Here is a 25966-nt window from a genome sequence, read left to right on the forward strand (position 1 = left end):
CCTTAGCAGTCTCCACACTTAATGACCTATGAGTATAAATGCAAAAACCTAGACATCAAGTATGTCACCTTTGATAAAGATAGTTGAGAAATAACTTGTTTTCTTTGTAGTTTATCTTAAGTCTGCTCTTGGCATTTGTCCTCACATAAACTCTGTCTTTATTCTACAGCTTAGGTGAGATAAATTGTTAGATCTCTAATTGAGACACAGAGTGCACCTACATAATAAATCCAGTTTTATTATTACAAATAAACATTCCAAAGCACAGAAAGACAAGCATTGCATGTTCTCACATATTTATGAAATCTAAAAATCCAAAACAATTGAACTAATTGGAAGAGAGAACAGAAGGATGGTTCCTAGAGCCTGGGAAAGGGAGTGGGAGCCTGGAGTGGGGCAACTGGGAATGGTTAATGTAATGGGTACAAAAAAAAAATGAATGAATGAATAAGACATACTCTTTGATAGCACAACAGGGTGACTATAGTCAGTAATAGCTTAATTGTACATTTTAAAATAACTGTAAGTATAATTGAATTGTTTGTAACACAAGGATAAATGCTTGGATGGATACCCCATTCTCCATGATTACTTAATGGATAATAATGTGATTATTTTACATCGCATACCTGTATCAAAACATCTCATGTACCCCATAAATATATGCACCTAATATATAAAATATTAACAACAAACCAACATTCCACTCATTGAATGGGTATAAAAGATGGTTTAGGGTCCAAGGAGAAATTAGATGTGGTGAAACTGGAGTGTGATATACCATTGTGTTTCATTTCTTCTGGAAAGCTCATTAGCCTAAGGGTCTTTTTGTAAATAAGACATCTTTGTGGGTGGGGGATAATTATTCACATCCGTGGATTAGGTCTACATTCATTCACTCATTCCACAACTATTTGAATGTCTACTGTGTGCCAGACCTTTGCCAAGTAATACCTTTGCCAGGGATACAATGATCACCAAAAGAAACATAACCTCTGCCCTTGCGGAATTTATAAATTCCTCAGTCATGGTTGACAATTCTTGTAACAGAGCTGTTGATAACTTCAGGCAATAATAACTATTAATTAGGCCGGGCGCGGTGGCTCAAGCCTGTAATCCCAGCACTTTGGGAGGCCGAGACGGGCGGATCACGAGGTCAGGAGATCGAGACCATCCTGGCTAACACGGTGAAACCCCGTCTCTACTAAAAAATACAAAAAAAACTAGCTGGGCGAGGTGGCGGGCACCTGTAGTCCCAGCTACTTGGGAGGCTGAGGCAGGAGAATGGCGTGAACCCGGGAGGCGGAGCTTGCAGTGAGCTGAGATCCGGCCACTGCACTCCAGCCTGGGCGACAGAGCGAGACTCCGTCTCAAAAAAAAAAATAAAAAAATAAAAAAATAATAATAATAATAACTATTAATTGATTAATTATATAGAAGGTTTAGGTGCTATTATTAACAAAAATCTTACTGCTGAAACATCTTCTAGAGCAGAATTTCTCTGAATGTGGCACCTGAAATATTATTTTTATAGGACATTGGTAAATATTAATTGGAAGAGAGGTAAAATGAGTCAATTTATTTACTTTACGACTTCTTTGAGACTTTTAAAGTTTATACACATTTTGATTCTGTAGGAAGGCTGTATTGTTTTCACATTTTCTATGCTTCTTTGAGCATGTAACCTGAAATGAGTCACATCTTACTGGACTTAATGGATCCATGGAACACATTTTGGGAAACATTATCCTAGAGTTACTAGGTGTTAAAGAAAAAATCCAATAGCTCGAATTTTCCTCTAAGTGGCTCAATAATTCAATTAATGAGTTGAACAATGCATTTCATAAAACTTCCAATGAAAGTTTTACACACAACATGTCCTTTTTGTAGGTCTGTATCTATACAGCTGTATTATGCAAATGAAAATTTTATTAAGTTAGTTCACAGATAAAACTTGTTGCATTAACTGGCTCATAGGGTTTATATAAAAAACAAATCTAGTCAACAAAACAATAGTACTAGAAGATGGAGTTTTAGAAAGTCAATAAATAACTCAATGTCCCTTCTTGATTTAGAAACTTATTTTCAGAAATAAGAGATTTAGGCAGAGGGAGATCAAAATCTCAACTTTATTCCTGTCAAAGCTGGATTTGAGGGTGTAACTCTGACTGTGGCAACATTTGACCTCTTACTGTTGAACTTTGGAATGAGAGAAACTTACCAGTGTCACCTACAGGGCAAGCCAGAGTGAATCCTTTGCAGAGAGCTGGATCCCACACAGAGATGGAGGGAGGGTGATCCTGAGCTGTAGAAGCCCAGTTCCTTTGCCTAATCCTCCAATCAGTGTAACTCCTTCCACCTTTGTAGAGAGGAGAACAGGATGGAAATCAGAGGCTGGGAGTCTTTAGAAAAATGCTTTCTTATAGAAACCTGAGAAAATGAGAAGGGGGTGCCCAACACTGGATACTTCGGGGAGCAAAAATTGGGCTTTTTTTTTTAAATAATTTTAAGAATCACAAATACTTTTTATTCAGTTTGATATATTAATTAGTGTTTTCCAAATAATAATTACTTTGGAACTTTTTTTTTTTTTAAATGCAGATTCCAGAACCACAACAGATCTATCATGTCAGAATATCTGAGAAGCAGTCTGGGACTGTTAATTTTTTTTTTTTTTTTTTTTTTTTTTTTGAGACGAAGTCTCACTCTGTTGCCCAGGCTGATGGTGTGATCTCAGCTCACTGCAACCTCCGCCTCCCGGGTTCAAGCGATTCTTCTGCCTCAGCCTCCTGAGAAGCTGGGATTACAGGCACCCACCATCACGCCTGGCTAATTTTTGTATTTTTAGTAGAGACGGGGTTTCACCATCTTGGCCAGGCTGGTCTTGAACTCCTGACCTTGTGATCCATCTGCCTTGACCTTCCAAAGTGCTGGGATTACAGGGACTTTTAATTTTTAAAAATGCCCCAGATAATCTTCATCGTTATTAAAGTGTAGAAAACACTAAACTGTAGAAATTGAACAAAATTATCTAATTTATTTAGGAAACCGAAGTGGATCAGAACATTTAGGTGATCCATTTTTTTCTCAATTTTTATTTGGATATTTTAGCATTGTATAGATATGCTGTGAGAAGCTGGTGAGGCAATATTTTCCTGATGAGATGCCAGAACAATCACCATTGCTTTAATAGAATTTGTTCAGTGGCACTGGTTGTGTGGAAAATTGTTTTCTCCTCAGATTTATGGTTCTTTCTCAAAAATATGACAGAATACTATGCTCTTCAAGGAAAGCTGCTTTTGTTTGATCTATTTGGCCTTAAGGGAGGAATACATTTAATAAGCACTGATTAGATTAATTTCAAGTTATTCTTCACTTGGGCTATAAGAATTATTTAGTTGGCATGAAAGGGGATTAGATAATTTATTAACTGGCAGAAATGACAATTATGACTGAAAATCGTAAATTATGGCATGTGACTAAATAGAAAGAGAAAAATGTGTTGCAAAGAATGGTCATGGACTTTGCTCATTTAAACATTCTTTAAAAGAATATGTGTACTATCAATTACCAGTTAGGTGTACAGATTAGTAACAATAGAGCTAATTTTCTATTTTTACTTTATTCAGAGCTGAAAAACATCTAAAAATAGTGAGTTAAAGAAAGTTTTTCTTTAATCAACACTTGAAAATATACTCCAATCATTTCCGAGATAGTAAGATGTTTTTCTGTTTATGTAGCTTTTAAATTTTATTACATAAACTGTTGTTAGAAGTTGAAGACGGTTGCCTTAATTTTTATTTTGCAATCTTTATGGATTGAATTAAAAATAATTTTTGGACATGCTAAATATTCTGAGAGGTGTTTTAGAAGTAGATTCTGTATCCTTAGAGACCCTCTAGTTCCCACAGCAGCTTCTCCAGGGAAAAGCCCTTCTTCACTATATTCACCACAAATTAGTTGCAGTTATTCATTTTTTAAAGCAGCACTAGAAGCTGATCTTAGCTTAAAGGGAGACTCATCTCACATATGAGCAGCAAATTTATTTTCTCTTCATGGCACTGTATTGATAGGGTTAAGTATTTTCATAGAAGACCATGCTATCTAATGCAAGTAGATTTTCAAGAAAATCACTATGCTAAATACTTCAGTAGAAGGACTTTATCTACATATAGCAGCAACTGTGACCTGCTTTAGAGATGACATCATTGGGTGTCATGTGGCTCTTTATATGTTTCAGCCTCAGAAAGAGATAATCTGTGAAAGCCACAGAGCCTGATTTCTGCTGTGATAATCTTCAGCAGACCGAGGCTGGGGCTAGAACGAGGCAGACCTGTTTATATGGTGTGTGCAGTGCCTTGTGGAATTCTTAACTCTATTTTATTGTATTATATTTAATCAAAAAGTAGATCGGATGATAGCATGAAGTGAATTGGCTGCTTTGGACTAATGGGATCTTCTTTTCTGCATTAAGATCAAGAACTTTTCTGGAATCCTCTGTTCTCCGAGTAGCCTTGTCTTCTCTGTGTGTTTTATCAATCTGAAGAACACTGGCAAAAATCAGCAAACTTCATCTCCCAAAAAGCTCTCGCTCTTTTTTGCCAGTACTTGAAGATTTCTGCTCCAAAATCTACTTTGAGCTGCTTGAGCATGGTGGTTGATTACTGAAAGGCAAAAGCATCACCTATTTAGTGTGTGTTATAGAAATTTTTTAGATAACTTTACTAGCTAACCCAGGTGACCCTTTACGGATTTCTTTCAAAGCCAATTTGAATAAACAACTCTTCCCTCTCAAATGGGCAAGAGTAACTCTTCAGCACCATGGAGAGGTCCGCGCAGCGTGCTACAACGTGGGACGGTGACCAGGGCAAGCACTCTGACAGTGTAAGTTTTACAAATGTCTGCCATCTATTTTAGGTGTATCATATTTTTACATATGAAGAGAGAAAACTTCAAAGTCGAACTGAGTCAGGTTAAATTTAAGCTATAAAAGCTGATGGCCTTCATTACATTTTTAAATTCAGAATTAAGCATTTAAAATATATCAGAGTATTCATTTGAAAAAAATACTTTCTCATTGCATAATTAGTATGTGGATATTTGATGCTTTGAATTTTGTGAATCTATGTTTGGGTGTTCTTTTTTTTTTAGTACACCAAAACTAATTGCATTGCAGTGGACAAAACAATGGCTTTAGAAATAGCATTTTAATATACACATATAAATAGTTCCAAATGTACAATCTGTTGCCCTTTGTATGCACAAGCCTCCTTTGGAAAGTAGTTCCTGATTTGTACAGTTTGGGAAGGTCAGTGTTAAACTTTTTCACTTTAGATTATACTTTCAGTTACCAAAAGAACGAATGTCTAGGTATTCTAATGTCAGTACATGGGAGATATTTGATGACTTAAACATTTCAAATTTATTGGTATGAAATGTATAGAGTGGCAGTTTATTATAAGTAGAAATAATAAGTAAATTTATAAAATTATATATGGGCCATTGAAATAGTACTTTTAGCATTATTGAAAATAATTAGTTTCAAAATGTTCAATTTAAATGTTCAAACCAGAAATTAAAAAATATGGTTTCTTCAAAAACATCTTTTAACTCCATCTTTAAGACTATCAAAGGTGTAGTTCCATGATATTATGATATGACGCAACCAACAAAGAAATAATACTTTGAGTTACTACCCAGAATGACCCCAACAGATATTTTGATTAACTATTGATTTTTTTTTTCTAAGAGAACATATTGTCATTAAAAAGTAACTTTAATAAATCATGAGTCTTTTCTCAGACCACTTAAATGCGGTTTGGAACATTTATTTATGCAGAATCATTTATTTTAAAACCTAATAAACATATATATTTATATTATTGTATTATAAAATGTATTTCCCTTAGTAGTTTTCTTCATTTTTAAAAACCAGTGGTAAATGCAATTTACTCAGCTCTATCTCTAATTCAAATATAATGGATTATTTCTGTTATGGATAATTTCCAAGTGAATTACTGTTGCTTCTTAACTCTTCGGTAATTTGGTATTTGATTTTGGGATAAATGGTACTTACATTTTGACAGTGTATGAAGTTCAGAATTTTAGAGGATGTAACAATTTTATGTAAAGGAGACCTTGGTATACATTTTTGTCATCTTTCCTCAATAGATCCACTGATAATTTCTGTAATTGATGTCAGTATTTAAAAGGCCTTAGTTTTTGAAAAGAATGAAAGGTAGATTTATGATTTCAGTTTTTTTAAGTTTCATTTCCCCAAATTTTATTATTCTGCTTTCGTTAATAGGTAAGTAGGACTTTTCACACACCATTGCATGTACCTCTGTGATTTTAAACTTAAATTGTTCCCTACGGTAAACTGTATCCATTTCCAGACCCTGATGAACTTTGGACAAATTATTCTGGTTTATTAAATTGTACATTCTAATCCAGAAGAATCCAAGACTCATGTCATAAAATGCATCTGCTTGCTCTGAAATGGTGTCAGGAGGAGATGTACCTGATTCAGAAATTTATTTGATCTTTGTCTCTGTCTCTCTGAAGGATGTGATTCATTTATGATATTGTCAGAAGTGTAACATTTTATATTTGCTGCTTTTTTGCAAACATTTTAGTGATATATTTATAACTACAGTTATCCAGCACACACACTTTTCTGTAGTTGAGATATCATTGCCTATGTATTTATTTAACCAGAAATTGTTGCTGTATGACAAACTACAAGCACATGTTTGCTTCTGTTTTGATAGCCTTTCAATCATTATTGAAACAGTCACCTGAATAGTAGAAAAATGTTCAGAGCTAAACTATTAGATATTCACATTTCTTTTTCTTTCTTTCTTTCCTTTTGAATAACATTCTGGTGGTAGCAGATGTATGTGAACAATCTTAAATTTAGTTGAGTGACATTTTGCTTTTCTTGCCAATGTAAAAATATGCTCCCAGATCTCTTTACTGTGGTCCACCCACCCTTGCAACGGATTTATAACCTTTGGCTACAAAGAATGTAGGGGCATATTTATTTATGAAAGCCACCCTAGTTAGGATGCTTTACAGGGTGGCTGAATATAGAGGCAGTTAATTGGCAGGTGTGGTTTTTACTGCTGATTTTAACCCTTTTTGGCACTAAGAAAGATTAGTTGATCTCGGAAATAGTTCTTACATCCAAGGTATTCAGACTCATCTCTGTTGCATCAGTCTCCATCACATATTCCTGTAGAAGCAGCTCCTCTAGCTACGGTCCCAATAGGAGCAGTTCCAGTAGGGAAGAGCCTGAAACTGGAATGTGTTGCAAGAAGATCCTAAATGGTAGCTTCTTAGAGGGACATAGGGATCCTTGGGGTTATTTCAGTGAGCAGGATGCTGATTGATTCCAAATGGGTTCTAGGCTTGTTTTAGTATGGTTCTAACACTCTAAGGGGCTCAGTGGACATTAGAGGCTCAAGAGAGGTACCCTAGCATCCAAGAGAATCGTTATAGAATCATGATTCAGCGTAAAACTTTCTATCAAGTGATTTTTGTCCTCAGTTACTACGTTTTACTGTTGTTCCTTTCTCTCTCCCAATTTTATTTGCAAGGCACATTCCTACTTTATATTACTTGATGGATCTAACTAGATATGACCTGACTGATTTGAGATTTACATTAAATATTACAAGAAATGATGGAATAATCTTACATTTTCCAGACAACTGAAAAGAGCTTAGGGACTTTTCATGGAAGATATACACATAGCTGAAAGTCCGAGAATATTATGCAAATAGAAATGTCTGGATATGATGCTTTTCTCACTTTAACTAATCTTTCAAATTCCAGTCCCTCTGGATTTTACTCTCCCCCATAAGTAAACTTAAGTTGGAGCATGTAAAGAACAAGTACACATCCAGGCAGCCAGTCCTAGGGTGAAGTCAGGCCACTTCCATCTTGCCTAATTTGTCCTGTAATTCTGACTCTCTTCTTGGATTTTTGACACCATCTCATCTACACTTTTGGAGTTGACATGCTACATCACACAGTCCCTGACTCCATTAATAAGACCCATCTTGATGCAATACACATTTTGAATCCAACATTCTGGATTGACCTAAGTAGCATGCTTCTCTAGAATGCTGTTTTAGTGCTCGATCTCTGACTCCTGTGCACAACAATGGCAGGAAATAAGACCCCACTTCTCCACCTTAGGTTTCATTTTGTGTGCTTTGAAACTGATGGAACTGTACTGTGTAGAATACAATGTTGGTATAGAAAGCATGTACATTGACTGCCCATGACATAGTAAATATCTATTTTTAAAAGCAGTCAAAGACAGACTCAGCCTAATGAAGTGACTGTAGATATGAAAGAATATAAAGCTTCAGTGCCTTAGAGCAATTCTTACTAATTTTCTTATGTTTAATTTTCATTGAGATTCCTAGAAATATAAATACAAGCATTATATCTGGACTTTTGAAGATTTTTTTCTGATGTCTTGGTGGAGAAGATAAAGACTTGTGAATGGAATGATAATTTGGAGATAGCAACCAATTTACTGACCCCTGGGCAAGGGAATTTCTGTCAGAATATGTGACTTGTAAGGGACCTCAACATTGACCAATCAGTGGAAGATTTATGGAGAAATTTTAAAAAAATAATTACAGGCTGGTGCAGTGGCTCATGACTGTAATCCCAGCACTTTGGGAGGCCGAGGTGGGCGGATCAGCTGAGGTCAGAAGTTTGAGACCAGCCTGGCCAAAGTGATGAAACCCTGTCCCTACTAAAAATACAAAAATTAGCCAGGTGCCTGTAATCCCAGCTACAGACTGAGGCAGGCGAATCGCTTGAACCCACTAGGTGGAGGTTGCAATAAGCCGAGATCATGCCATTGCACTCTAGCCTGGACGATAAGAGTGACTCCGCCTCAAAAGAAACAAAAACAAAAACAAAAAAAGGATGGAGCTGTTTTTCAATGGTATAGGAATAAAGCATTGAGCTTCTCATCACCAGAAATATGAGTCATACTGGATGACCCACATAAAAGATGCTATAGAAGGGGACTCCCTAATGGTGTGTGTGCATATGTAGCAGAAGGTCTACGTGATCTCTAAGGTCTTTTCCAACTTAGACATGGATAAGAGTCATCAGTGCAGTGTTGTCTCATTTAAAAAAGAAAACAATAATTTATTCATTCAACAAATATGTATTGGGTACCTACCCTTGTGATTAAAAGAACTGAGATGATTAATCCTCCCTGCGCTCCTTGAGAAACCACCCACTTGAAAAGGAGTAAGAAAGGGGAAAACTGGGAAATAAAACCCCAGGTGGGTTTTATTTTAAACCTCAGGAGTTGGAAAAATCCCAGGAGGGAGAGTAAGATGCATCACTTGGATCTATTTGAAAAGGGAAAACTAGGTTAAAGGAGAAAAAAGCAGAACTGGAGTTATAATTTATCTTTTCATTATCCCTAGCATAGAGATACTACAATGCATAAAAAAGAAATGAAAAATTTAGAATTTATTGATCCCTAATCAATTCTAGGATTCTATTTAGGACTGTCAAATCCCTAATGAGCTTTTTTGCTCTTTTGCCTGTATCCTTTCAACCTGTGTAGCTATAGCTGCATCATATACCTTTAAAGATTCCGTTCCAATTGTCGTCTGTTCTTTTATAAATTGGGAGAAATCCTGAAGCTGTAGACCATCAATTCAAGGGGTCAACATCAAGTCAGCATAGCTACTGGCCCTGCTCTGAACTTGAATCTTTGCTTGATTAATTTATCATACATGGTGAATCTAGGCTATGCTGTAACAAAGGGATCCCCCAAAGTATAATAGCTCCCAAACAGCAGTTATTTCCTGATTAGGCATCAGTAGCGAAAGGCAAAGCAATACAGTGGGGTGAGCCTTCTTCATATAGTCATTCAGAGAACCCAGGATGGTGGTAGCTATGCCATCTTCAACACGTGGCTTTCAAGACCACCCTCCAGTTGTCTCCCTTCTAGCAAAATAGAAAGGAAAAAGGGCACATGTGGGAGGTTCTAGTGGGCCCATTCTGAAAGAGGCACACCTCACTCAACTCACATTCTTTTGACTGAACCCAGTCACATGCTGATATGGTTGGGCTGTGTCCCCACCCAAATCTCACCTTGAATTGCAGCTCCTATAATCCCCACGTGTCATGAGAAGGACCCAATGGGGGGTAATTGAATCATAGGAGCAGGTTTTTCCTGTGCTGTTCTCATGATAGTGAACAAATCTCATAAGATCTGATGGTTTTATAAAGGGCAATTTCCCTGCACACATGCTCTTGCCTGCCACCATGTAAGACGTGCCTTTGCTCCTCCTTCACCTTCTGCTATGATCATGAGGCCTCCCCAACCAGGTGAAACTGTTATTTCATTAAACCTCTTTTTCTTTATAAATTGCCCAGTCTCAGATACTTCTTCATAGCAGTATGAAAATGGACTAATACACATGCCATACCTAACTGCAGGGGAGACTGGGAAATATCCTACAGGTTACATAGAAATAAGAAAATAAAATAGATTTTAGAGCACCGAGTACTTTCTGCCATACCTGGACTTCTGTTCTACTATGGGAAGACTTCTTTCTCCAAACCCGAAGTTCCTGTTGCTATAAACCTGGTATAGCCTGCTAGGTATGCTTGATGTTAATTTTACTGCGGCCTCGACCATTGCTAATTTCAGTCTTCCAGGTTGCAAACTTGACCCTAGGTAATTTAAGCTGAAAAATAATTTATTAGAAACACAACAGATAGCTCACTAAATTGACAGGAAGGCTAGAGAATCAGGCTCAGAAAAAGAAGAAACCCATGGAAAGGCACACACAAGAGACAACATTATTGGAATGCTGTTGGCCTCACAGTACACTGGATGCAATGGCTACACAGTTCAAAAATACCCCTCACTTTTCTGAGACACTTCTTCCAGATTCAAAGTCCTGAACTGGGCCATGCCATTGACTGGTTTAGATTATGCATTCAGGCCTGATTGCTAGAATTCAGGGAAGGGAATTACTTCTATAATGGGGGATAGAGTCCTGTTCCTTACTGTAATATGCAAAGCAGTGTATTCTGTAATTATGAGAGGGTCTCAGATAAACTAAAAAAAGCCAAAATCCAGTGTCCCTGATGTTGTAAGCTGCCCCTGATGTCACATTAGATCTACTGATGACCATGGTGATTCTTGTTGATCCCAGTTGGCCACACGCTTAGCCTGTGCTTTATTGCTATGCTTAGACTATGCCTTGTTGCCCCTCCTGGAATATGTGTTTTCACCACTTTCACCAGTTTATTGCCGTAGCCTGCCTAGTAACCTCTATGAATCTTTCTTTGGCCCTTTTTGATGTTAGCTGAGCTTTTCAAGTCCTTTCCTACAACACTTGGCCTTGTTTGGAGAATTTAATTTAGACCTGGGACCTACATGGTAAGTCTGCAGGGCCATCACTCAGACATTTGACTCATCTCCTGGGGGGTTTTCTCATCTGTAAAATGAATAAGTCGGCTCAGTTCCCATTAGTCTCAAAGGGACACCAAAGCTTAACAAGATCGTGCTTTGAGATATTTGGAACACAGGGTGGCATTATCACATTATTATTTTCACAAGCTGTTAACCTGAAGGGGGAAAATAAAGAGTGGAAATTTAATGCCAGAGACGTTTTGGCACTTTGTCAACTCAGCATTAGCTTTGAGGGCTTTTGGAATTTTGCCTGAAATTTTCAACACCACACGGCTAAAAGCTGTGTTTTTGTAGGCTCGTGATATTCCTGTCCCCAGGGATGGCATTAAGCACTTGCGAAGGATGAACTGTGCCAGGCCTATCTTCCAGTGTCCCACAAACAAAAAAGCAATGCACACTCTAAATTGCTGTGTGAACCCACATTTTCCACTTGGAACAGCACCTCTGACTTGTGCCAGTAGAAAAGGGATGATGGGAAGGGAGTAATCCACAATTGCATGTGTTAAATACATTCCCTATGTGACACGTGGGGCAATCATGGCTTGGAGGCTTCTGTTTGGGTGCTCGGATGGACCCTACTGAAGATGATGGGACCTTTGTAGGTCTTTCACAATCTCCCACATCAGTCTTTTTTGAAAGAGAGCTATTGGTTATGCAAAAGTCACCTTTGCCAACTAAACCAAAGACTGGGCTAATTAGAAGCTAGGAAAGAGAAATACATCCTCTTGGAACTTCATTTTGGGATTTTGGAAGGAAGAGAAAGGCAGGAAAACCTGCTAGAATCTGGGGAAACATTTATTCATTCCCTGTAATTGATGTTTAAGCTATGTGATCATAATTACCCTGAAAGATTCTAAATGGTTTACTTTATTTGGACAAGAATTATTTTCAAATACATAGGATTCCACATATATGCCTAAAACACATATGCACATATATTTTAAAAATAATATGCTTCATATATTAAAAGATGATAAATTTTCAGTGTCAAGAGCTGAAAAGTATAGTTTTGAATGAATGTGCTTATACTTCTTAATGTATATACATTTTATATTTTCATGAAGACCAACAAATCTGTGCTTTGTCAGTGGAAGAAGGGAGCTATTTATATTTTAGAGCAAAGTACAATGATCACTAATTTATCAAAAACTGATAGGAAATGAGGCTTCTGTATGAATGAAATCTATCAATAATGGACGGTTACTTTTTTTTCAGTAGAAACATTTTGAATGACATTGTTTCTAAACTACATTGTAATATTCTCTGTCTCATTTTATAGCAATGCTTATTCATTTATCATTGTAATATATATCTATGTTCGTTTTAGAAAATATGAAATGTTAGAAAATATATCTCACCATTAATCGAACAAAGACCACTATTAACATTTCAGTGAATTTCCTTGGAGTTTCCTCAATGTGTATACACTAGATATGAATATGAATATATAAAAATATACCTCTTAAACATATTTGCAACATTTTTAACTGTGCTTTTAAAAACTCAACATTTTAATTTCTCTGTCATTAAAATTTCTCAAAGTTTTATAGTACACTGTGAATGAGTAAGATTAAATCACATAGACATATAACTTATTGAATTATGCCACTATTGTTATCAATGTCAACATTGAGGGTGTTTATATATTTTCACATTTTTGTTTCCTTACAAGAGATTACTATAAGTATAATAAAAATTTATATAAAAATTTTAAGGATATTGATATATATTCTTACATTCCTAAAACTGTTGTGATAGTTCTGTTAATTTAATAGATTGAAAGTGGTCTGTGTTTAAAACCTGAATTTATTTTTAATTGTTGAGGTTTAACATTTTCACATTTTGTGGCCATGTTGACTTATTCTGTGAATTGTCTATTGTTTCACTGAGATTTTATGTGTTAAATATTATGTATACATTATTTTTTCCATTCATATATGTGAGATATATTTTCCTAGATTGCATATTTCAATCTTTAGAATTTTAGATATATTTTTGGAAACAAAACCAAGTATCCCATTCACCTATATATTTTTGTGTTTTTTGAAAACTGGTTTCAACTTTATCATTTGTCTTAAGTTCATTGAAATTTTCGTGTATGGCATAATGAGAAATAATAGTCTTACTTTATTCCAAGTAGTTAACCCTTTACTTGAGCACCATTTACTGAGTCCTTTGCTCTCTGCTACAAACTAGTAGAGAACACCATTACTGAGTACTAGTACTGAACACCACTACCAGTTTGTAAGAGAGAACAAAGGACTCAGTAAATGGTGCTCAGGAATCTTTACCATATGTTAAAAATAAATCCATTAGAATCTCTTTCTGAACTACCTTCCTGGTTTCACATGTCTATTCTAGTACCTGTATTCTACTGTCTTAAATATTACATTTATATGATGAATTTTAATATTTAGTAGAGAATTCTCCACTTCATATTTTTTCATTGGTCAGACTCATTCCAGATAAACTTTACAATTGTATACTTATGAAATCATTTAGAGACTTTAATAACAATTGCATCAAATCTGTAAACTAATATAAGAACTGATACCTTTGCAAATTTGTTCTTACCATCTAGGAACACTGTGTAGATAAATAAATATTGACATAAATACGCATAAGAACATGAGTAGATATAGATATCAGGAAAGATTTGAAATTTCATTTTATATGTTTTATGTTTTTTATTTTTTTGGGGATGGAGTCTTACTCTGTTGCTCAGGCTGTAGTGCAGTGGTATGATCTCAGCTCACTGCAACCTCTGCTTCCTGGGTTCAAGTGATTCTCCTGCCTCAGCTTCCTGAGTAGCTGGGATTACAGGCCCATGCCACCATGCCCGGCTAATTTTTGTATTTTCAGTAGAGATGAGGTTTCACCATGTTGGCCAGGATGGTCTCGAACTCCTGACCTCAGGTGATCTGCTGCCCTCCTTGGCCTTCCAAAGTGCTGGGATTACAGGCATGAACCACCATGCCCGGCATATTTTTTTCACTTTACTTACTATGATTATTCCTATACAAATGGATTATGGATTATTTCCTTCTTTTTTTTTTTTTTTTTTTTTTTGAGATGGAGTTTTGCTCTTGTTGCCCAGGCTGGAGTGCAGTGGTGCAGTCTCGGCATGAGTCACCGTGCCTGGCTATTTCTTTCCTTTTATTCCACCTCTAACTGGTTATTACTAGAATATAGGAAGCAATAGCTTTTTGTCGTATTGATTTGTATCTTTTCAACTTATTAAAATCTCTTAATAGCACTTCAGAATTTTTTTAGTTGATTCTTTCGAGGTTGTTAACCATGTAATTTTCTCAACTGCAAATAGTACTAAATTGCCTCTTCCTTTCCAAAAGTCTTATTGTATTGATTAGAAAATTCAACCTAAGCAACAGAGGTTGTCTTATTATCCATAGCTGATGCAATGAGTTATGGTCTGTTCTTGCATTGTGGTATTGCTGTTTGGTTTTAACGCGTAGTTCTTTATATGTTGCTTTTAATTTCTATTTTATGGTATGTTATTTAAGTTTTTACATCTCTGCTTATAAAATGAAATTCACCTGTAGTTTGTATTTCTCTCAAATTTGAATCGGGGCTATGCAAGCTTCATAAAATGAAAAGCTTCCTAGATTTTCCTTTGGTCTCTAATTTTATATAGCATAGTAATTACATGTTCCTTGAAAGTTTGAAAAAAATTCTTAATAAAACCGTTCAGCCACCATGTCTTTTCTTATACATATTTTAAAATAACATTTTCATTTCTTCCATGGTTGTTAGATATTCAGGTTTTCTACAATATCATAAGTAAATTCTGGTACTTACTTTCCAAGATATATCAGTGAATATCTTGAGATTAACTATCATATTTTGTTTAAAATTTTTCTCTGCCTACTCCTTTATTACTTTTAATATTTATAATTTTGTTAACTGAAATTTTGTAACAATCAGCTATTGTGTTAATCAATTCTGTATTTTCTAATTAATATATTTTGGTATTTTAATGTAATATTTACTTTGCCTGTTAACTTTAGGTGTTTTGTTTTGTTTTGTTTTGTTGAGATGGAGTCTCACTCTGTTGCTCAGAATGGAGTGCAGTGGTGCGATCTCAGGTCACTGCAACCTCTGCTTCCTGGGTTAAAGCGATTCTCCTACCTCAGCCTTCTAGGTAGCTGGGATTACAAGTGTACACCACCACACTCAGATAATTTTTGTGTTTTTTGTTTTTTTCTTTAGTAGAGATGGGTTTTCATTATGTTGGCCAGGCTAGTCTCGAACTCATGACCTCAGATGATCTGCTTGCCTCAGCCTCCCAAAGTGTTGGGATTATAGGCTTGAGCCACCACGCCTGGCCAACTTTAGGTGTATTTTTATTGTTCCATTTATTTTTTCTTCAGTTTAATGCATAATTTATTTGTTTTGATGAATTAATATTTTAATAACAAAGTTAGGTTTTTGAATTTGTTCTAATTCAATTGTGTTATCAATCTAATAAGCAGTATCCGCATTTTCTTTATATTGTAAAGATTTTATAATTACATATTTTTTCCTATGACTCAACTATTATAAAAGCATTTAAAATTTTTATTTAGTGACAATTCTAAAAATGTGAAATAGACAATAATTTCTTATTTTGTTAGATTGAAGCCATCAAAGATGGCCTTTACAATTTTTATTTTGGGGTATTTGCGTAGGGATTGTTTTTTAGTTTCATATACAAATATAATCAATCCTACATTCCACTGATCCTTGAAAAGAGTTTCTGATCTTTCTTTTTAAGGTACAAAGAGTTCCTATGTTAATTAATTAGTCAAATATTCACATTCTTTATCCCTACTTTATTTTTTGTTTTCCTGGTAGATAGTAGTGATTCCCTGATAGATAACAGATAGATAGATATCTATTCCCTGATAGATAACAGATAACTGATAGATAACAGTTACAAAACTTATTCTCAACATTTCTGAGTTATTTTAACTGATCATTTCATAAGCAGTATGTAGCTGAATTTTGTTTTAAACATAAACACAAGTTGTTTTCACTAATCAAGAGCTCATTTTAATAACATACGAACAAACTATTATTAAGTTTGATCTTCTCTTGTTTTTTGTTTTGTGTTTCTCATATTTCATTGCTGTTTTTTTCTCTTATCAATTATATTTTATTTATCGTCTCAAATTGGAATATAAACATTCAATTTTTACTCTGTTGGTAGTTAATTACAGATGTGTAATAGTAATGTGTGTATCTGGTTTTAATAATAAAAACTAAAATTTCATGTTAATTTATCCTTCTGCAATATTTTGAGTGAATGTTCACTCATTCAATAAACATTTGTTGAGGACCTACTCCTTGCTGGGCATTGACCTAGCATTGGGAATACAATAGAAACCAGGATAGATGTATTTCCTATTCTCTTTGATTTCTCCCCTATCTCATTATTCTCCTTTTCACTTCTCAGTTTGTTGTTTCTATATCTCTTTTATTTATATTTAATACTTGTCTTTCAAGAACTATTTTTGGATATATACATTGTTTTGTGATCTTTTAAGAACAATTACTTAGATTTAGTGTATATTTTATTCATTGCGTTTATTCATGCATTTTTTACTTTTAAGTTCAGGGGTAAATGTGCAGGTTTGTTGTAATATAGGTAAATTGCATGTCATGGGGGTTTGGTATATAAACTATTTTGCCACCCAGGTAATAAGCACAGTACTTGATAAGTTAGTTTCTTGATGCTCATCCTCCTTCCTTCCTCCAGTTTCAAGTAGGCCCTGGTGTCTGTTGTTCCTTTCTTTGTGTCTGTGTGTTCTCATCATTTAGCTCCCACTTATAAGTGAGAACATGTGGTATTTGGTTTTCTGTTCCTGTGTTACTTCACTTCAATAATGAAGTGAAGTAGATAGAGGATAGTAATAGAGGATAATGGCTTCTAGCTATATCCATGTTGCTGCAAAAGACATGATTTCATTCTTTTTTAGGGCTGTTTAGAATTCCATGGTGTACATGTACCACATTTTCTTTATCCAGTCTACCATTGACAGGCATTTAGATTGACTATGTTTTTGCTGTTGTGAATAGTGCTGTGATTAACATATATGTGCATGTATCTTTATGGCAGAATGATTTGTATTCCTTTGGGTATATACCTAATAATAGGATTGTCGGGTAGAATGGTAATTCTGCTTAGAGTTCTTTGAGAAATGGCCAAACTGATTTCCATAATGGCTGAACTAATATACATTTCTACCAGCAGTGTGTAAGTGTTCCCTTTTCTCTGCAACCTTACGAGCACCTGCTATTTTTTGACTTTTTAATAATGATCATTTAGACTGGTATGAGATGGTATCTTATTGTGGTTTTGATTTACATTGCTCTAATGATTAGTGATGCAACATTTTTTCATATGCTTGTTGACCACATATGTCTTCTTTTGAAAAGTGCCTGTTCATGTCCTTTGCCCACTTTTTAATGGGGTTCTTTTCTGCACGATGGTTTGTTTAAATTCTTTATAGATTCTGTATATTAGAATCAATCTTTGTTGGATGCATACTTTGCAGATATTTTCTCCCATTCTGTAGGTTGTCTGTTTACTCTGGTGATAGTTTCTTTTGCTGTGCCAAAGCTCTTTAGTTTAATTAGGTCTCATTTGTCAATTTTTCTTTTTGTTGCAATTGTTTTTGGCATCTTCATCATGAAATTTTTGCCAGGTCCTAGGTTCAGATGATATCTCCTAGGTTGTCTTCCCTTGTTTTAATAGTTTTAAGTTTTATACTTAAGTTTTTAATCCATTTTGAATTGATTCTTATATATAGTATAAGGATTTTTAACTATTTTTATACTATACTTTTTCTAGTCTTATATTTATTTTTATTTCAATTTCTGAGACAGACAAAAATACTTTATATACTTGCATATCAGATAATGTGTTTTTTGGGCACTTGTGCCTGAATTTTAGCTGGGCTGGGTATAAAATTGTTGACTCTTAACTGTTCACTGTAGTATTCTATAATTATTGCTTTATTATCTTTTAGTAATTTGTGTTGAAGAACATTTTAATGACAATATAGTTTTTATTTTTATATTATGATTGGAGAATAAACAACATTCTATTTTAAATGACTGTCTAGCACACGATAATTATAATAGCTAAAATTTGTACTACATTGCTATATGTTAAGTGTTCTTCTAAGTATCTTACATATGCTAACTCCTTTAAGTCCTTTTATCATCATAGCAATCCTATAAAATAGGAACTGTAATTTTTCTCATTTTACAGGTGAAGAATCTGGGTCACAGAGATGCTAAGTAACTGTTTCTGACTATTGGAGAGTAGCAAGTGAAGCTAAAAGGCAGCCAGCTCAGCATGCTGGATCTTAACTTCCATGCTCTGATGCCTGTGCTATTAACAAACAAATGTTTTTCAAATTAAAATAGGAAAATAAATGAAAATATTAAATTGTTTTCTGTAGGGTTCAAAACAGAGCTTCACGTATGATATCAATTTCTTGATATTTTTCTTGGTTTCTTTCAGAACATAATATACTTGCTTGATAAAAGTAGGGAAAAGATGAGAAAGAGAAGAAACGTATTGATGTGCCAGAGGTGACATATGGTGTCTGACTTGATCTTCTCAATACCACTTTGAGATATACTACATGAAATAAAACTGTAAAATCATGTCATACAAGTTCAAGTCCAGTGTTATTCCCTCTGCACTGAGTCTGAAGGACAGTCTATGTGCAGGCTATAAAGAAGAAATCAAAGACAACCACACTCTCAGCTATACTCCTACACATGAATAAAGTTACTTTTAGCAATATAATTTTTTAAAAATAAATAACATATTTCTAATTGAAAATGATGCCTAGCTAGTATCCCCTCATGCAACTGCTTCTAATTCTCCATTAGCATACCTATGAGGCCACAGTAAAAAATGAAAATGAATATTACCACCGAAATCACAGATGACTGACAACCTTTTGCTAGGATCTTCGAGGCATGTGCACTGACAATAGAATCAATGAAGGTGCCTGTAATCCCAGCACTTTGGGAGACCAAGGCATGCAGATCATCTGGGGTTGGGAGTTCGAGACCAGCCTGACCAACATGGGGAAAACCCATCTTCACTAAAAATACAATATTAGCCGGGCATGGTGGCACTTGCCTGTAATCCCAGCTACTCAGGAAGGCGGAGGCAGGAGAATCACTTGAACCTCGGAGGTGGAGGTTGCGTTGAACCGAGATTGAGCCAGCCTGGGCAATAAGAGTGAAACTCGGTCTCAAAAAAAAAAAAAAAAAAAAAAAGGAAAGAAAGAAAGAATCAACAAAGGTGGACAACATTGAGAACACATGCTTTAGCTCATGAACAAAGCAACCTCAAAATCTAAACTGGCAAGGCAAATGGGAATGTTCTGATTGTGGTGAGGGTAGTCAGATTTTTTTTGCTCCCTCCCCATGCTCCACACACCACATCAGCTTTCTTTAGTCACATTAATAACTTTCTTCCCCTCCGTCTTCCCTATGTCAGTAAGTCAACACTGAGCTGATCAAGAGAAATGCTGGAACTCATTCCTCTTTCCTTCCTTTCTTTACCACCATTCCATGTTTTCCATTTACATCTAATCAACCACCAAGTCTTGTTGAGTTTATCTTCAAGAATGTATCTTAAATATGTAACTTTACCTCATCACTATTGCCAACACCCTGGCCTAAGCCACCATCATCTCTCACCTTCATCACTACCATAGCCTCCTACGCTGAGTTTCCTGCCTGCTCTAATCCAGTCTCCATAAAGCACCCAGTATGGACTTATTAAAACTTAAACTGCATTAATATTACCTGCTTATTTCAGTAGCATCAAATTTCCCTTTATGTAAAATCCAAATTCCTTGCCGTATCCTAACTCCAAAGTCCTATGTGATCTGGTCATTGTCTCTTCATATTGCCTCAGCCACACCAGCCTATCAGTTCATTGAACACATAAAGCTCTTAATTATTTATTTATTTATTTATTTATTTATTTATTATTTCTTGCCTTAGAGGTTTGCATATCGCAGTCCTTGTGTTTGGAATGTTTTCCTTCTTCTTCACCTGGCAACCTCTTCCTCATGATTTGAGTATTAAGTGGCAGCTCCTTGTAGAAGTTCTTCACAACTACCATTATTCTCTCAAAGTGCACCCTAGTGTTTTTCCTTTATCTGGTTTATCACAATTTATCATTCCTTAATTAAATTATTGTACTTGTTTATATTGTTTGTCTTTCCATTAAAACTCTATGAGGGCAAGAACCATACCTAGTTTCTGTGAATGCTCAGGGTCTGCCAAAGGATTGATAGTCCATAAACATTTATTTAACAAATGAATCAGAGGATCCACCAGATGCTGCAGTCCTCAGGAAACAACAGGAGAGGAAATAAATGGTGGTGGCATATTTCAACGTGGTGGCACGTTTCAACATGCTTACACGGGAAGGGTAAGAGAGAGGGAAAATCTTGGGAACATTCACAAATAGCACTGTGGTCTTTTTTATACTCCACTAGAGTAGAATTCCAGAGGACCAGCGGGTAAGAAAAGATCCTGCTGCACCCAATGAAGCTATACTAAGCAATTGCCTCCTAACACCAAATATGGGGCATGAGGCTATGTTTGTCAAACAAACTTTTTATCTACAGACCTAAGAAGATGACATTGGTAATGGGGAACTAAGTAATTATTTAGAATAGCCTTTCTATTGAAGACAACTAAAAAAAGGTGGATAACACATAACACAATATTATATAGCTATAAAAAGGAGTGAAGAATATCTTAATTTACTCATACAAAGTGATCTTTGGGATGTATTATTGAAAGAACAAAAGAAAGAGTCAGAAAGGTATATACAGTATTCTACTTTTCGTGTAAGAATGGCAGGAAGGAGGTGGTAATAAGTGTCTGTACTTGCATGTTTTTGTTTGCCAAAAAAAGAAACAATAAAAGGAAAACTTAACAAACTAACAAAACTAACAGAAAATGTTTACCTATATGTGGACAGAGGAAGCATAGCAAAGTGGGCAGTGATGAAAATTAAACCTCTTTGAATATACCTGGTTTTAAAGTTTTGAACTTGGAACAAGGTAAATATATTCATAGAAGAAAACCAAATAAAAAACAAAATAAGGCCATCTCTAAAAACAAAAAAATAATGAAAACAAATTAATCTAGTTGTTTGTGCCATAACCACAAAAAGAAAAAAATTATTTCAGGTGACTTTGGGACATAATATTCTGTCTACTTGTAAAATATTTTAAAGAAAAACATTCTTTAAAAGAATATTATGTAAGGGAATACAGAACTACAAGGAAATCTTAAACTTTACTCAATAGTGATATTGGTATTACTACATTGTAATTATTTTACAGTGTTTTAATTTATAATTTACATAATGCAAGTAATTATCTTACTGTTGTGAGGAATTAAGATTTTTAGATATGAGAAAAGAAATTCAGTATAAAGCCAAAAAATTATGTAAAATTCTGCATTATTAAATATAAAATAGAAATATAAGCATAAAATTTTATTTTTATTTTAAAAATGTATATTCTTAGTTATTTTCCGTGAAAAAGCATAAAAGAAATAACACAACAGAAATGAGTGCGCCTAGTTTGTGGTCTCCAAATACTATTCCAGTCTGTAAAAACCAGAATTACTTAGACGGGCGGCTGATTCCAGGTTTCAGACAAAAAATATACAAAATACACAAGGAAGATTCCACAGACCAATAGAGTTGTGTGAAAGTACACAGAGGCTTTTCTGGCCAAAGATGAGATTATTTGGGCATAAAAAGATAATGAATGCAATTATTGGAAACAGAATATGTAAAAGCCTTTGTGCTTATAATAAAACTATAAAAAGAGAGAAATTATTGGACATGACGGTAATAAGTAGAGCAACACTAATTACTCTAAAAATATGTGATTAATATGAAAAAATTAAGCGTATATTAAGTTTCTCCAGCATGAACTATATTTTGGGCAACCAGATAAACCTAGCTAATAAGATAAATTTCTGCTTTACAAACTTCCAGGCAATAAATAAAGGAAAAGTGAAATGATTAGAAAATCACAATTTTGCAACCCCAATGAAATAATAGATTATGATCTAAGACAATCATGAATGGATGAAGCCACAAGATGAAAGGTTGATGGGAAATTATACCAAGGACGCATCAGGTCGTCATCACCTGAACCCACCTATTTATCAATCTCAGCATCAGTAAGAGTGTATCTTCTTGCTGTAATTCAACCCAAAGTACACAGCATCACCACAGGACGTATCCCTGTAAAAATAATAGAATCCAAATCTAATCAAGTCTTTGTAGCTAACTTCCACTATAGGAAATATGGCAGGTGAAGGATCAAGTTAAATGACAACTTAAAGAAGCCAACTGGAAAACTGAATGTGTCATATTCTGTGAGACAATTGACTTGGGTTCTTCAAAAAATCAATGGGATGAAAACTAAAATTATTTTTAAAAAAGAAGAAAGAGGAAGCTACTCTACATTAAATGAGATTTTAAGGATGTAACAACCAAATACAGTATGTGGGCTTTGTTTGGCTTCTGACTCAAAGAGACTGAGACAATTAGAAAAAGTTTAGTATTAGATAGTAACAAAATACCATTAATCCTTTTCTTACTTGTATTGATGACAACATAGGCCGTAATAATTGAAGAAAACTTCCATGTTATTTTAGAGATAGATATTGAAATTCTAGGGGTAAAATAACCTGATATCTGGCATTTATTTTAAAAATAGTTGAGAAGGAGGAAGAGAAAGAAAAAGAGACAGGAGGAAGACAGGTAAAGAGAGAGGAGGGAAGGCAGAGAATAAGATGTCAAGTATAAGAAAATCTTAATAGCTAAAATCTGCGTAATGGATACATGAGGGCTCATTGCAACGTTCTATTTTGTATATTTAATTTTTTTCAAAGAAATAAGAATGTTGAATTTATAGCTTGGTGAAGTAAACAGTCTTGGTTAGTTGGCTAGTTAAATGAGACAAATACTTTATTCCTCATTATAAGTGATATGTGTTCTTTGTGTTGCAAGTTATTTAATATAAAGACATTAGGATGATAATGCTTTAAAAAGGGGCATGAAATAACTATCAAGAAAGGGAGCAATTACTTTGCTGAGATCTAGGAGAGGAGGGGAACCCAGAAAGTAGAACTCAGCATTCGAGGTAGTACATCCCTCATAAGAATGTCATGAGGACTTGAGAGGTTAGTGATTGTCAAGTGCTTGCAGCAATGACTGGAATGTGCATGCTAGTTAAATAACTAAAATAAATTTAATATGTAATCAGTTTCCCTACTACATTATCCATATTTCAGTTTTGCTTTATTTTCAATTTCTTTTTATTTGATATATCATCATACAATGTACAAAGATTTCTGGATATTGACATCATACTTTTTTGGTTTTGTTTTAGGGAATCATGGGATGTATATAGGGTTTCTTTTTTTTTTTTTTTTCTTTTTGAGACAGAGTCTTGCTCTGTCGCCCAGGCTAGAGTGCAGTGGCACAATCTCGGCTCACTGCAAGCTCCGCCTCCCAGGTTCACGCCATTCTTCTGCCTCAGCCTCCCGAGTAGCTAGGACTACAGGTGCCCGCCACCACGCCCGGCTAATTTTTTTGTATTCTTAGTAGAGGTGGGGTTTCACCGTGTTAGCCAGGATGGTCTCGATCTCCTGACCTCATGATGCACCTGCCTCGGCCTCCCGTATATTGGGTTTCTATTCTGAAAGCACTAGTCTTTCTTGGGCTGGGCAGATTTTTCTCATCCTGTTTATAGCTACCCCCTTGTATTTTTTCTGGAGTTGATTGTCAATACAGGGCATCTTCGCAATGACAATGTTATCTGATGGTCGTCTCAACACCATATAATGATGACCATAATCAACATTACTTTGTGTGGATTAAAAATAATAGCTGTTAAGCAACATTTCATCAGGGTCACATGATAACCAATAATTAAAACAATTTTTTTCAGTTTGGTTGGCTGTTTTGATATTTGCATACATTACTTATGGTAAATGGATGCAATAGAGATGCTAGAACAAATTCTAGCATTATCTTTGAAGTTCTTTGTTTGAATATTCACTATGTCCTCTAACAGTAAGAATGGCCCAAGATCTGCCCAGCCGTGTTCCCATGTGGATATGGGTACAAAATCTGAAGGGAAAACATCTATTTTCAAAAAGGGCTGGTCAACCCAAGGAAAACTGTCCTTGAGGCATTTGTGAACATATACAGGCCACCAAATTTGCTCCATTCATTCATCTTGAGGAGCATCAGTGTTTGTATAGAGTGTTTGTATAGTGGTATAGAGGTGAGAAGGTGGTATGGAGGTCACAATTTTATTTCTTGCTCTGGTCTTCACCTGCTCTAATCTGTGGCCTGAAGCTACACCACAATTCTGATAGGGCACTATTAACAATGCCAAGTAGCAATCTGTCAGGAAGAATTATAAATGAGCCAAAGAGCAGGTGGTTAATGCAGAAGGAATCTCAGACAAATAGGAGGCGTAAGTCTTTCTTCCATACTTCCTTTCCTCTGTTTATTGTCCTGACATCAAATTAGCTGCTGGAGCTTAAAAGCCTATTATTCTCAGGATGTCTTTCAGACAATTTAACTCAATAGTCATAGGGCGAAAAATAATTCTTTCTCTTGGAGGTGGAATGGGAAGGGAAACAGAGCACACACAACTTCTTTCAGATAATGTTTTTCTTTAGAAGATAATTAAAGTAACATAGGGGACTTCCAAGAACCAAGGGGCCCACAAATTGGTGTTATATTCATGCTAGAAATCCAGGCCAGATACTACAGGGCAAGATGATTATGGTTCCCAATACTATCCAAAGACAGTAATCTGTGAGTATCATGTCTTAGGTGCTGTGTGACTATCCATCTTGAGTGGATTGCCTGTGCTGGACAGTGTGGACAAGTTAACCACTCTAGGACTCTGCTTTTACCCAGACATGATAAGAAGGGCGGATTAGTTGCTCATTTGGATCTTTGGGAACTGCTATTCTAGTATGATGGCTTCATGTGCTAGGGCAAGTGGCCTGATTCTGAAACTCACAAATATTTGTTTTAGCAGAAGAAGAAAAATGTGGATTATTTTCATCTTACTATTTAATAGTAGCAGAATGTCTATGTGGTTCCAGCTCAGCCTCAATAGTAAATGACAAATACTAATATAATCAAGTTGATTTGGGGTTCTCAATAAGCTCTCACAAGCTGGAACTGCTAACGAGATGCTTTAAAAATATTCGCCTTTGTATAGTGAAACAACTTTGGAAATCGTAACTTGAGAGTATATGGGTATTTATGTATAGCCCACCTTTTGGCTGAGATTTGAGATGACATTTTTCTTTCAACAAAACTCTCAAGTGGCACACCATGATTTATAATTTTATTTGGCTATTGTCTGCCTATGCTGCAGAAAGTTGAAAAAT

General features: G+C 35.3%; 1 protein-coding gene across 2 annotated transcripts in view; it reads left to right on the forward strand.

Annotated features, from left to right (window-relative positions):
- Positions 1 to 25966, forward strand: part of SCHIP1 (schwannomin interacting protein 1) — an 801755-nt gene that overhangs the window by 185906 nt on the left and 589883 nt on the right. The window contains exon 1 of one of the 2 annotated variants that reach the window (XM_050779863.1): positions 4235 to 4884. The exons of the other annotated variant lie outside the window; for it this stretch is intronic. Within the exon in view, the coding sequence (XP_050635820.1) occupies positions 4822 to 4884 (63 nt within the window). The 5' untranslated portion in view covers positions 4235 to 4821. Of the gene's footprint in view, positions 1 to 4234; positions 4885 to 25966 lie in introns of those variants that run through there. 2 annotated transcript variants of the gene reach the window in all.

The sequence above is a fragment of the Macaca thibetana genome, chromosome 2 (assembly GCF_024542745.1).
Source record: "Macaca thibetana thibetana isolate TM-01 chromosome 2, ASM2454274v1, whole genome shotgun sequence".
NCBI lineage: Eukaryota > Metazoa > Chordata > Mammalia > Primates > Cercopithecidae > Macaca > Macaca thibetana.